This window comes from Oryzias latipes, chromosome 5, assembly GCF_053564925.1.
Source record: "Oryzias latipes strain Hd-rR chromosome 5, Olatipes_Hd-rR_3.1".
Taxonomy (NCBI): domain Eukaryota; kingdom Metazoa; phylum Chordata; class Actinopteri; order Beloniformes; family Adrianichthyidae; genus Oryzias; species Oryzias latipes.
Genome location: NC_136241.1, coordinates 14,313,560 through 14,327,430, shown reverse-complemented (window position 1 = coordinate 14,327,430; position 13,871 = coordinate 14,313,560). Strand labels below are relative to the sequence as shown.

Sequence of the window (13,871 nt, the reverse complement as noted above, 5' to 3'; positions counted from 1 at the left end):
ATGACCAGTACAAATGCTGTTTGTAGTCATGTTGCATTTCATTAAAAAAAAGAAAAACTTTGAATCTGTCCGTCCATGGTATGAAAAAGAGTCAGACCTTATAATCATTCATAATTTAGAAGCTGCTGTCAGAAAACAATTAGCTAGCAATAATTAGTGAAATGGATGCTCCATTAAGTTTATGTCCATAATTTCATTTGTAGAGCTCTTAACTGAGTCATTTACGAAACTATTGCACAGAGCCGCATTTACAAAAACAAAATTATATTTATTTTTTAAAATGTCAATGCTATTTTTCCGTATACACTTGCAGGTTAAGGTCAACATGGATAGGTTGCAATACCAGGTTGGACAGGGGTGAAGATGTGTTACCCTGTAAAACATCTCCTAAATTAGACACAACCCTTCTGCTGGAACTTGTCTCTCTCTCCTTTCCTCAGAGGAAATATTCAATCAAATGCAAAATCAGACATCGCAGGATTTAAAATGAACACATTGTACATATTCACACAAGAAATCTGGAATATATACCGGTTCCCAGTGGTACGAAGCTGGCCATGCGCCAACTTAATAAAAGAGTCATTTTGTTGGTCTTAAATAACTGTTGCGGTTTGTGCCTTATTGCCTTCAAAATGGCGATGGAGGGGTAAAAAAAAAAAAAAAAAAGGACATTGTCAACACAAAATAGTCTTCAGTTTGTGACCTTCAATTTCTCCTTTTTATAAAAACCAAACAAAAATGCAGCAAAAGTACATCAGCCTCATTTTTGCAGACCAAACTCTGCCTCTTATTTCTGCTGTCCTTTCCTTTTTCTGTTTGCTTTTCTCACACACAATTAGAAAAAAAAGTGGCCATACAAAATAATACAAATATCAATTTTAATATTTTTTTGGAATCCACATTTTACATCTGCAGTGGGCATAGTCCTCAACACTGCAGGCCTGTCGTCAAGCAGATTTCTCCCTCTAGTAATGCCCTCCTGCTTTTCTTTTCTTTTTTTTCTCACTTTAGCACAGTTCCACACTTAAAGTCACCATAGTGATCGTTGTTTAAATAAATAAATAAACAAACACAAATAAATACATGAAAATCCTCCTGTTAAATAAGAACATGTTTTCTCAGCCAGTTTGTTACGCTGAACTCTGGATTCATTGTCTCTGATGACAGAAAAGATAGGATTCTCCCATAAAACTCCCATATATATAACTATCTGGCAGTTTTTCATATTTCATACAAATAAAGTTTTTGTACCATAACATAAGTAACACTTTGAAACTCAAGTGAAAAATTAAATAAAAAAAAAAACAAAAGAAGTGGGGGGAAAAAATGAAGTTTTTAAAAATCTATGAAGGGATTTCCAAAAAGCGATAAAGAGGTGCTATGCTCTGTCTTTGACACAGTGTTGGCTTTGATGATCTCCGAAGAGTGCCAGGGGAAATATAAAGGACAAAGTAGAAGCAAAAGGGAGTTTTAAACTGTCTCTCCTCAAAGGAGACGCTGTGCTAGGACCCTTCCTTCTCTGGGCGCTCTGGAGCATAGTAGCCTGCCAGCTGCCTGAACCGTGGTCCCCAGTCGCTGAGGTAGGAGAAATCCTGCTCCGAGGTGGTGGACAGCGTGTTGATGGAACTGAGTGAAAGTGCGGGTGAACTGCTGCCCTCAAAGGCATATGTCTGAAAAGAGTCATATGGCGGCACCGACAGGTCTGCGTCAGCCTGCTCCACCTTCTTTCTGATGTAGCTTTCAAAAAGAGAGAAGTCCGCTGGTGCTGCTGCTGCGGCTCCATCCGCACCTCCACCCACTCTGTTTGCTTGTAGCCACTGTGGCAGTGAGCGGATGTCAGGGCCAGAGTCACTTTTAGACTCTGGGAAGTCGTAGAGGTTCCTCAGGGCGCTCATGTCATACGCTTGAGTGTCCTGCTCGCCTCCCCCCTCATCGTTGTATTTGATGACGTTGTCCCTCATGTCCTCTTCATCCTCCGTCATTCTCTGGCCTTTACGGTGGCGTTTCAGGGTTAGAATCAGCAACACCAGAACTGATAGAAAGAAGGACACAAAAACATTAGATATACTGAACCACTTTGCTTAGATTACCGTTATTTCCGCACTATGAGGCGCACCTAAAACCCCTATTTTGGGTTGTGAATAGCGATTTCTCTCTCACACTTTTATCTCGCTTAATTTGCCTTATATATGACACAAGTTAAAAAATAGACCATTCATTGACAGTGCACAAAATTATCAGGTGTGCCCCATAGTGTGGAAAAAGATGTAATCATTTCAATTAGTGATAATCGTTCAAAATGTCTATATAGTCTTAAGGTATGCTTTTATTTATTTTGACCAGCAAAATGGCATTTAAACCAAAAAGGCTCTTACTATAATAATTACATATACTAAACACAAACAACAGAGACATAAAGTACACTAGGAATAAAATGTTTGCTATAATTCTCATTTGATTTGAACATATGAAATGACAAAGCCATTTAATATTTAAAAAATGGATTGCAGAAAAAAAAAAAAAAAAAAAAAAAAAAAAAACGTCTGTCAGACATTCACCGCTCATGATAGATTTGCAAACTACTTATCTTTGGGAAAGTTTTACTACTCTGATTGGAACTTTGATTTCACCCCTCAGAAGATCATTTATTATGCATGGGCATTGATTTTTCACAGTCCTGAATGCACTGCACAGGAATATGATTTAAGAGAAATAATGGTGGCCAATCTGTCCATCAATACTCATCAAAGTCTAATGAAAATGAGACTTGGTTGTTATGAAGTTTAAAAAAATCAAGGTGGCCGCTTGTGAAAAGACAGAATTATGTCAGTTTGGGTTGAAAAAGCAAAAACAACCGAGAAATATCATTAAACACTAATGAGACTAGAGGAAAAAGGCTGAATGCACTGAGAAATCAATGAAGATTTAATTTCTGCTTAGTTATTTTAATTACTGCCCTTTATTTCTAATTAGACATAGTACAGTTTCCTAATCTGCTCACTTTAACCATGCACTTTGTCCCTTCCAAAATATCTTTAACATTTATGATTTTTAAAATTAGATGTAATTAAAGTGGGATAATAATGAAGAATCAAACTAATAAATCCATTTTTTATAGTTTGCAATCAAGATCAGGACATCCGTAAAAGCATTTTTCAGAGACATGGTAATGACATCCACGCACGTTTATTAATTACTAAAAATACAACATTTATAGTGTTTTTGCATTAAAATTTTCCTGATAAAGATCCATGCTAACATTTTGGAGTCTTTAAGAGGGAAGACAAACAAAAAAGGTTGATTTTGTTTTTGTTTTTGAAATAACTGGCAGTATGACTTCTCTTCTTCAAAAATGGTAGCTTTTTGACGGTCACACATAGGCCTGCTCCCAAAAACTAGAGTGGAAATATTTGCTATGTCCAGGATGGATTACTCACGATCTTTATAAATTTAGCAGTCTTGTAAAAATGCAATTCGGGAACAAAGTATTTAGTGCTTTGAAATGTCGAATATTGTTGGATTTTAAGTTTTTAAACTAACAAAAGCCAAATGTGCAGCGCTAATGTCACGGGAAGTGGACAAATCTTTTAAATAAAGTGTCGGTGAAGCTTTCAGCTTTCAAAGTCAAAAATAAGACTGAAGTTCTGTTTACTGACATCAGTTCTGAAACAATGAATTTGGCTTTAGCTCCAGTGTTAACTCTCTTTTGACTACCAGTACATCAACCCTTTAATAGTTGATGCAATTAACATAATTCTGAAGCGGAGAAAAGCAGCTTTACACCGGCTTTGCACCCACATCCAATGGTTTAGGATGTAAAGTGTTGCAGGACTTTGGAGAATATTTTCAAGATTTGTTGTTAAAGGATCCAAAACATTAGGGATGTTTATGGGGTTTTTTTTATGATTGATGGTTGATGGGGAAAAAAAACGTGTTTACAGGGATAAGCATAATTTCTTTCTATCTAAATCTTTGGGTTTTTATCAGTTTAGTTGATTCTGATCTCCTGTTTTAAATAAAGGTATAAATGATGGTGATTTAATAAATATAAGTTAATTTTGCAAACATCCATTAAAAAGACATGCATATGGAAACTGTGCAAACATATTGTTTTAAAAATTAAGAATGTTTTTCGATCTGTAAATTGTTGAGATTGATTCCTGATTTGAATCGGATCGCCACCTATACGTAAAAATCCACAGATCTAAAGACCATAACAACAAATTTAGTACAAAAAGAATTAGATAAACCATTAACAAATAGGCAGCATGAATCTTTTGAAATAAAAGGCCTTAAGCCAAAAACAACAAGTCCAAAAGCATGAAAAAAAAGGCCATCAATTATAAAGTGGGCTGAGCTGACCCGTCAGGACATCCATCCATATGCCGTGAAGATGAAATATAACTCCTCTGTTTTCCAGTTAAAGTAGATCAATGTCAGGATTTCATGAACTACACACAGGAAATTCATAAATGCATAAGTACATTCCCCGTATATTTAGTATGCATGGAAATACGCCTGTGGACACTTGCACTTTTTCATAGCCAATGACAGGTCAGGATGTGGAACTAGTCACCGAACATTCGCATTTGATTTCTTTAATAGTATTTCCTTTCACCAAGGAATGCTCCAACATGTCAAAAAAAGGAGGAACAAAGTGAACAGCCATGTTTGAATTCTGCTTGCTTTTTTTTTTTTTTTGTTGGCACTGTTGCCTAAAAGTGAGTAGTGGAGTGAAGCAACCCCTGCACTCCTTAACTAGAAATCATCCATTGTTGATCTTGAATGGGGATTTGATGCAGCCTCTGTGGGTGATGACATTGTTGTCCTCTTTTCTTGTTTGCCGGGCTCCACTGGGGAGATGGTGTCTGTACCCACTGTGTTCATTCTTCGCTTCTGCGAATTTGGAAAATGAATTGCCATGAGGCGGAAAAGAGAAGTCATGGTTTGCGTTAATCTGTGGCATTCACTGCCATGCATACTAAACAAACACTGAGACAATTACTCTAAATTCGCACTAATGAGAAGAGTAATAGGTCGTGGAAAACTTGGCGTCACGAGAACCGTCTTTGGCGCAGATCAGCCAGTTGAGATAAAAAGTGAGTGACATTTTGTTGGTTTTTGATGAAACTATGATCAGACACCTCGATGTTTGGCACAGGCTCACCCACTTACCGCTAGACTGGAAAACACTTGCGTGGAAATCTGGTTAACTAGCAGATTTACATGCTTCAGAAAATGTCAGCGCACTAGCAAGTTCAGAAGTGATTTCTTCAGGAAGCATATGCACCTGTGTATAGCTGACTTCTATACATGCAAAGCTTATACTCATGTGTGCAGATGTTGGGATAAGTGTTCCTGACAAGACGGTTAATTTCCCCTTGGGCTGCGCTGGTTGCCCCCGTGCGGGAGTTCATCACAAGCAGATGGGAGGTAATTGGAATGGATGCATGCAGATGCTTCGACGCAGTGGAATAGATTCCTCACAGCAGGGCCATAAATGAACTGATGGAGAGAGTGTTTGTTTGTTAGGTAATTAGGCAGAAATTTGTTTTCATTTTCCTCATCATCCAGCAATTGATGTAATAGAGGTGGTCCAGCCTCTGAAGAAAGGGAGCGCAGGCCAGCTGGTTTTGGTGGTAACCGTGTGTACGGAGGCCTGCGCGACATTATTCAGGCTGAGGAAATGGATTGCATTATAGTTAAGAAAAGTGCAAGGATTTGACTACGACTACTGACGTGTGCACAAGGAAATCATCGCTGTGACGCATGAAAAGCGGGTCGACATTATGCAGTAAAAATAATAGGATTGCTGTCAGATGCTTCACTCTCAGAGTGTCATTCAAACTGCGTGACAGCTAAAATAAACACAGCTCAGCCTCCGATCACGACCCGTGTAGCAGAGGGGAGATGCTGGAACTTTAGCTTTCACTTTTTTTTTTTTTTTTAATTGTTTTTTTTTAGTTGCTTGTGCCAATGAACTGACAAGGATTGAAGATGTGACATCATTTCAGGATAAAAGAAAGCATGAAAACCTCAAAAAATGTTTCCTTTTTGCCAAGGGCACCATGAAAATTTCCTTTTTTATTTTCCAGCACAGGGTCTCAGAGAAGGCCAAAGCAGACATTTTGAACTCCCGCTTCAGAAGGGATGCTATCCGCCCCACAACACCAAAAACTACACTCCACTACAAACAGAGGTCTATTTTTTGTCTATAGGCCAGCGGGTGTCCTCAGATTTCAACATAACATTTTTGTTGAGGCTTTTAAGGCCCTGCTGAATAAATGATGCTCTCCTTTTAAGGTTTCTCTCAGTAAATGGCTTCGTTAATGGAGACAAACTTTTAACATTTCTCACCAGAAAAAGCTCCTCAAAGAAAATACAGAGCGATGTCAGATGGTTAACGTTAGGGGTCTAGGGACATTGCCCATCATTCTTTGCTGGCACAATCACTGCAGAAAAGTGAGGTTGGGACAAAACTCTCTGACAGCACTGCTGTTCCTTTACTTTCACTGGGGATGCAAAAACTTACAGTTGAGGAAAAGCAAACTCATAAATTTTTCAAATACAGCAATAACATCTGTGGTATCTGAGAGGGTGAGCATGTGCACGTCCTGATGCATTACTGCGTGTTTGCACCTGTATATAAAAATCTATGGTCCTCTGGAAAGCCCCTGTCTATTTTAAGCATCCTGTGCAGATTGATACAAGTGCTGAGGCAGCTTCTTTATCATGTTTGTGTTCCCTGGCCTCCTTGCACTTCACTGTTCTCCATTCCATCTCTGCCTGTGTTTAGTGGATCAAAGTGGCTTGATGTCATTCATAAAAGGAGGCAGCTTGAACAAAAGCTTTCTCCATCAAGAAGCAGCTTGTCCAACAGAATAGAAACATTTTCAATTCGACTCCTTTAAAGGTACTTGCTTGATTTTATTTGATTTTTTTCTGATGTTCATTCAATTTAATCTATTTTTTTTCTTCAATCTCCTGAAAGACACGTTTGACTGACTGACTTTCAGAACAGGAGCTTTGATGTCTTTGGGTGCGCCGCTCAGATCTGCCCTTTTTCTGTAGAACATCCCTCTTTGGATGAATTATTTCTAGTGTACCTGCTGGAGAGTTTGAACTTGGCACTGACCCCAGAAAGCCAACACGGATCCATTGTGCTTATCCATCCATCTAGCCATCCATCACAAACCCATTCATTTATCACTTGTGCATCCATACATATGTATTATACATAAGAGAGCCCTCATCTACTTACCTATGAGGATGAGCATGCAGACCAGTAGTGCTATAAGTGCCCCGGGGCTGAGAGCCGCACTCATTACATACGCTGTTGCATTGCAGGACTGGATGGCCCCATCTGCATTGTTGGGGAAAAAAGAAACATCAATATGTTAAATCAAGTCCAGCAGACGGGGACTAAGCTCTGTCTAACAAAGGTAATACCAGTGTCTTTACTATGCAAATGCTCTACCTGCCTGAAATCTCTGTAGACAGCCATTTGGCTGCAAACTTGTACGCTTGTGTTGTTTTCCTCCCCATGCATATAAGCCGATAAGAACTGTTTGCTAAGCAAAGCAGCGACACTGTGACCTTTTTCTTAATGCTGCTGATGCAAAAGGTGACAGTGATGTTAATCTCAGCGGTGGTGCGGCGCCGACAGTCGCTCTCACCTGTGTCGCAGCCGCAGACGTGGATGGTCAGGGTGCCTGTGGAGCTCAGGGAGGGAGACCCGCTGTCAACCACCAGAATAGGCAGGAAGTAAACATTCTGCTCGTGGCGGTTAAAGCCTGACCTCTGGGTATGGATGCCAGCTGTGTTGTCTGGGTAAACGGTGATGTGAGGTAAAGTGGGGGGATAAAGAGGGGGAGAAAATGTAAAGCAGGGGGTTAAACTCAACTGACTTCATGTTATAAAAAACGAACAACATTTTTTTGTGGCCTAACATATCGGATCCTTTTTTTTTTCCCACAGTGAACAAATCTGGGTTTGAAAAATAGACCAAAGGATGAGGCTTTGACAAATAGTCGGACTGGCCGCTGGTAAAGGATAGCAAGTAATCCATCACTCAGAACATACATCGCTGTTATACCTGACACCTCACAACTCCTCTGGCACATACTGAACAATTTTCATATTACTGCTTATGTACTGCTTATGGGAATGCTACACCCTTCTGGTGTCCTTTTGACTTTTACACAACACAGTCTAAAATAGCTGAACACCAAGCAGACACCTCACATGTATTTTAGTTAAACTTTCTGTCAAATTGTTAAATTATCATTTGCAGGTTCCTAATTCCAAACAGTGCTATTTGTCTGTTTTTACCTATTTAAACCCCAACTACACAAAACATTTCTAAACTGTCTAGATAATGCAAGAAAATTATAAACCTTTGCTTAAAGTCCCACTCCAACTGTGTGTTATTTTTTGCATTGTTAAATCGTTCTCAGTGGTCTTTTAATGGCCAGTTTTTAGCTAAAATATATATGTATATATAGTTTGAACTGTGTTGTTTCTTAAGACATATTTTCTGCACGTCAGCTGTAGCTCATAAGGAATTAGCTTTTAAGTTGTGGGTGGAACTGTTAGCACAAAAGTTAGCCTACCTAATTTCCCAGCATGCCTTTGTCTACATTCTTCCCCGCTTGCGACAAATGCCACACAAGACCAACCTAACATTAGCATAGCAAAAGAAGGACGAGCAATGTCAGAGGTATGTCCGACATTATAAAAAATAGGAGTCCCACTCCAATCATCTTTTTCTAAAGCATTTCCACTGGCCTTTAATTCTCAATATACAGTTTTTACTCAAATTCCAAAGACCTTTGTGGTTTTTTAGGACATAGTTTCTGCAGAGTAGCAGGAGGTCATTAAAAAGTATAAGTAGATAGGACTTCTGGTGCAGAGTACGGAAGTCCGCCCCCATTTCCTGGATTCCATCGGTTTACACTGTCTTCTGCTAGTTTACAGTCCTAGTCTTAATTTTCCTTTATCAGAAAAAATGCCACAAGAGCATGTTAAAAACACCAAAAACATGATTTTCCTCAGAGTGGGTCTTTACCTTCTTTTCAGGATTTTTTCTTTTTCTAAAGGCACAGCCTTATAAAACCCGTCAGCTAAAGAGCTGACTTTTTTTTATTTTTAATGGTAACAAACTTTATTGAGTAAAATTAGGTTTTCCTGTAGGCCACACATTGCCAGCAAAAACTTCAAAGGGCTTTTTGGAGCATCGGGAAAATGCCTTGTCATCATTCTATGTCACCGCTAACCTGACAGAAAGCAACGTGAGGGCACAGAGAGGGACAGAAGACCTGACAGATCCAAAGTGACAGGTTGACAAACGTGTCCATGAAAAGAAACAGAGTAAAAAAAACGGGGAGTATGTGGATTCAAGTGGGGGTTTTGCCTGTTTTTTCCCGCTTTTTCAAAATTTTGTTTAACAAAATGTACACAAACTTTACAGATGAAGAAAAAAAAAAGACATTTTGCATTCTAGGATGTTTTGTGTATACAGACACAAAAATGGAGCTAAAGGGACTTTTAACTTTTCTTATTCATCTATCACATGTTTGTAGAAAGAACAATGTGTGCCTCTGCATTACGCAATGTTTGTGCTACGTGAATTCCCATTCACATGCATATGAGGTGAACTACAGCAGACCTTGCTGCCTGTACACAGTGACATTTCCCTGGCTCGAGCTGCTCCCCTGACATTTTCCAAGTGTCAGATCTATCTTGATTTAGCCAGATGTCACATTTACTTAGATTGTCATCTCTAAACGAAGCATGTGCAAGCATGTTTGCAAAAATACTGACACACTTGGGGAAAAAAAAAGGGACAAAGCAAAGTTATCACTGGGGAAAACATGGGGATTTTAAAATTCCAATACATTCAGCTATGCACATGACTGCTGTCAGCACAAATTTCCACATAAAAAAACTGCTTTTTAATAATTAAAATCCTGGGTTAATACTTTACTTTTTAAATTAAATTAACTGTTTAGACCAATAATTGTATTGTATAACAATTACCCTTATCTGCCAAAAATAGATATTTTTGTACCTTAATATTCCTTTTTGGTAATATTATTAAACTGAAAAGACCAGAGCAGGTGGTGTTTATTCAGACATTTGCCCGATAATGAGGGAAATGCTTAACGGGAAAGAAAAATAGCTGAATTCTGTCTTTGCTTTTAAAAATCGTTTTCATTTTCCGAAGATTAAATAAAGTTTATCCATCTGGTGTCTAACTAAACTGAACGACTGCAAGAAAGACAGGGAAGTCATTAATGAGCAACAGCCTAACAAGCTAACTTAGTACTAGAATAATTTCTGAATTTGCTAATTGCTCTCAAGCTCAGCAAACTTTTACATTTCAAACCCCTTTGATGAAGACTGGTATCATCCTTTAGTGTTTCTTTTAAATAAACTTCATGATTTAAACTTTAACCACTTGAAATAACATTTTGCTTAAAAAAACTGCATTTCAAACTGTATTTTCTGCACTATATGGCGCACTGTAAATAAATAATCTATCATAGAGATCAAAGAACTATAATGCTGCCTTCACACTGAACGTGATTCGCACGTCAGAGGTGTCGAATTTCAAGTTGATTTAAAGATGCGATTCGATTTCCTGGGATACGATTTGAGCGCTCGGTGCAGCGTCTCAGTCTGGCAGCAGCGCGTTTTAAATATCACAGGGCGCTATTTGGGGACCAGAGTTCCAATGAACTTTGGTGATGCGTCCACCAATCAGGGACTCAGCTAAGGTGCATGACATTTTCAGCGACTCCATCAGCCGGTAAAATACAAATCCAATATGGCTGTCCAATGCGAGCATTCTCGTCATGAACTTCCATCCATTTTCTCAAACTGCTGTTTCCCTTTCGAGGTCACAGGGTTGCCGGAACCTGTCACAGCTACTGTGAGGCGAAGGTATGGTACACCCTGGACAGGTCGCCAGTCTGCAGCAATTGCACCTGCCACCTCAGCTTCTGGGAGGCTGGCTGAGCCGGCAGACAGGGTAGGCAACCTGCCCGGGCCTCCTGAACCCTAAACATTTGGCAGTGGCTCCTCCCACATGCATCTGGGGTGTCAAGCTTACAAAGGCATTTTTGGGCAGACAGCGAGCAGTGAATTTGACATGTGTCAAAAGAGAGTCAGCAGGCAAAAGAGTCAGAGATAAGTCCGTCATTCAGTCATACTTCATTAACCGCGTTCACAGTATCTCTAGAACTTATTTTTAACACGCTGCATGTTAGAGGCGTTAGCCACGTTCGCCTATTCAATATTCAATAGCTGTATCTCCAAACCTTGTTTGCAACACATAAAACAACCGACTGATACTGCTTAACAAATGTTACTGGGATTACGCTAACTCCCAATCTTGTAACACTTAAAAAAAAACAGTCTGACACTACGACATATTCACAATAACACAAGACTGACTTTTTGAAAGAGCGCCATATACCTTTCAAAAAAACGCTTTAACATCAGTAAGCACAACCAGAATTAATAAATATATGACACTTTCTGAAAAAATGTAAGGATTTTAATTGCACCATATAGTACAGAGAAAACATGTCTTGTAATAGGGTCAACATTTACCTTAGCTCATAAAGTCAACAGCACTGTATATTTTTTCTACTATTAACAAGAACATAAATATGTGAACTGTTACCTTTGACATCTCTCAGGGTGAAGTGACGGTTGCTGGAGGCTTCAGGTGCCAGGGTGAAATAAAAGCGATGTCCAGATTGTGGTTCATCTCTGTCCACCACGCTGATGGTGTGAATCAACTACAGACACAGAAAAGAGCAAGAAAAAAGAAAGGATGATTTCCACTCAGCCCCACTCAACAAAAACAAGGAAATGAAGATAAAAATCACTTTGCATTTGAAATGTCAGGCTGGTGAGAGAGGGACTGAGGTGAAATGCGATGCAACAGACTGAGAAGGCTTGCCGCAAGCGAATAGTTCAGAGAGTCTAAAGACAAAAAAAAAAGACACCAATTTGTTTCCTTTAGAAAACTTTTATAAAATATATATCTTGTGTCTGAAATGCTTAACCATCACGAGTAGGACAGACACTAGAAGAAAGACAGAAAATGGAAAGTAAAGTTGTTTGCAGCAGTATGGTTTCTCCACCAGGATTGAGAACGTGTGTAGATGCAGGTAGCTGATTCACTGTAAGCTGAATGGACATCAAACACTCTCTGGATGTGCTTTTACCTTAACACAAGGTAAAAGTCACATTTTATTTTCTCTTTTTAGACCACGAGCAGATACTCCAGTTTAAAGTCACATCTCTCTAAAGCTGCGTTCAAATCAGGCTTGGAACCGTACGTTCGAGTGGCAGCTTCCAATGAAAAGTCTATGGCTAGGTACACAACGGCCACATCGTCTTGCATGTAAACGGCCAGTTTAAACAAGAAGTATATGTAGACACGTATCAACCTGACTTACAGGCTTCCGCGTTCAGAATGCTCGCGGTCATGTGTTGCTACGGAAATTTTTAAGTCCAGTAGTGGGCTTTCATTGATCGCACACAGGAAGCTTCAAGAAGTTCATCTGTTTGAGCTTCTTGACCCCAAAATGCTGAACTGTGACTAATTAGGGACCTGGATTTTGGTAGTGACAAGTGGGTAGGGTCTTTTTAAAAATACGGAAGTATCAACCGTTTAAAAGTTGATCAAGTAGAAGAAACTACCGTAATGATTGCGGTTCCTGCACGGCTGGAATTCTATGAAACCAAGATGTACAAAACTTTAAAAAGAAGAAGCCTTGGCAACATTTGCACCATTTTGACTTTAAGGACCAAGCCTTTACCAGTTGCAGGGGGTGAATAAGCGCTGGTGAACAGTAAAATAAAAAAAAAAGGAGAATTCCCCTCCTTGTCCCTCCCGGCTTGTCCACTGTGTGAACACCACGGGCTGAATGCGCATTCATGAAACCCCATATAGCGTGTTCTTGAAAGCGTTATATGCGACCGGTGTGAATGCAACTTAAGTAAACGTACGTAAATGTGCGTTTCAGACCTCTGCGTAGAAAGGTCTTGCAGTCACACGTTTTTCTAAGGGAACGTTTTTTCAAGTCCATTTTCGGGCTCTACGCACAAGATGAGCGACTATTGAATGTGAGATGAAAGTTAAACTAGTTAAACTTTGATCAGTCAGGAACTCAGATTTGGTTTTACATATGGGTAGCCACCTTTTCAAAACACGGAAGTGCCAAACGTTAGAAAATGTATCATGAAGGAGAAATTAACAATTGCAGTTTGTGCCTGCCTGGAAGTCTTTCATATTTAGAAATTGAAATAGAGCTGTGAAAGAAAACGCCTGGAGCAAGATTCGTGAGATCTGCACCGCTTCGACATTTGGCACCAAACCTCTTCCAACTGTGAAGTGCATGTGCTAATATCAAGAGTGTGTGCCCTTATGGTGTGTGAACGCCATTTAAAAACCCACGTTCAGCCCATTCTTCAATGCGCCACACATGCTGTAGAAGTCCACATCTCGACAAATTGTTTCTCTTGTTCTTGCTTAAATGTGCTAAAATTATAGAAGGTAAAAAGTGCAACATTATCTAGGTTATATTGTTGTCAATATTCTTCCTTAAAATATTTAATCCCATAATCCACAAAGTGTCACATCAAAGGTTTAAAGTAAGCTCGGTTGCCTCTGAGAAGCAGAATTATTGCACTTTCACTCAATAAGACTGTAAAACAGATAAATAATTAATTGTACCCAAGAATATTTGATCAAAAGTGTAAAACTTTGGCTACTATTTTTTTTCCTCAGTGGAAATAATGAATCCATTCTTCTCTATTTTAGTTCTACAGAAATGTGACTTCTTCCACAGTTT

At 39.2% G+C, this 13,871-nt stretch overlaps 1 protein-coding gene across 1 annotated transcript in view; it reads right to left on the bottom strand.

Moving 5' to 3' along the window:
• Nucleotides 1-247: 247 nt before the first annotated feature.
• The window catches only part of cdh22 (cadherin 22), a 219,968-nt gene continuing 206,344 nt past the window's right edge, over nt 248-13,871 (bottom strand). The window contains exons 11-14 of the mRNA XM_004068783.5: nt 11,690-11,807; nt 7,677-7,826; nt 7,262-7,363; nt 248-2,032 (exon numbers count right to left, since the gene is read on the bottom strand). Of these exons, the coding sequence (XP_004068831.1) occupies nt 1,503-2,032; nt 7,262-7,363; nt 7,677-7,826; nt 11,690-11,807 (900 nt within the window). The 3' untranslated portion in view covers nt 248-1,502. The remainder of the gene's footprint in view (nt 2,033-7,261; nt 7,364-7,676; nt 7,827-11,689; nt 11,808-13,871) is intronic.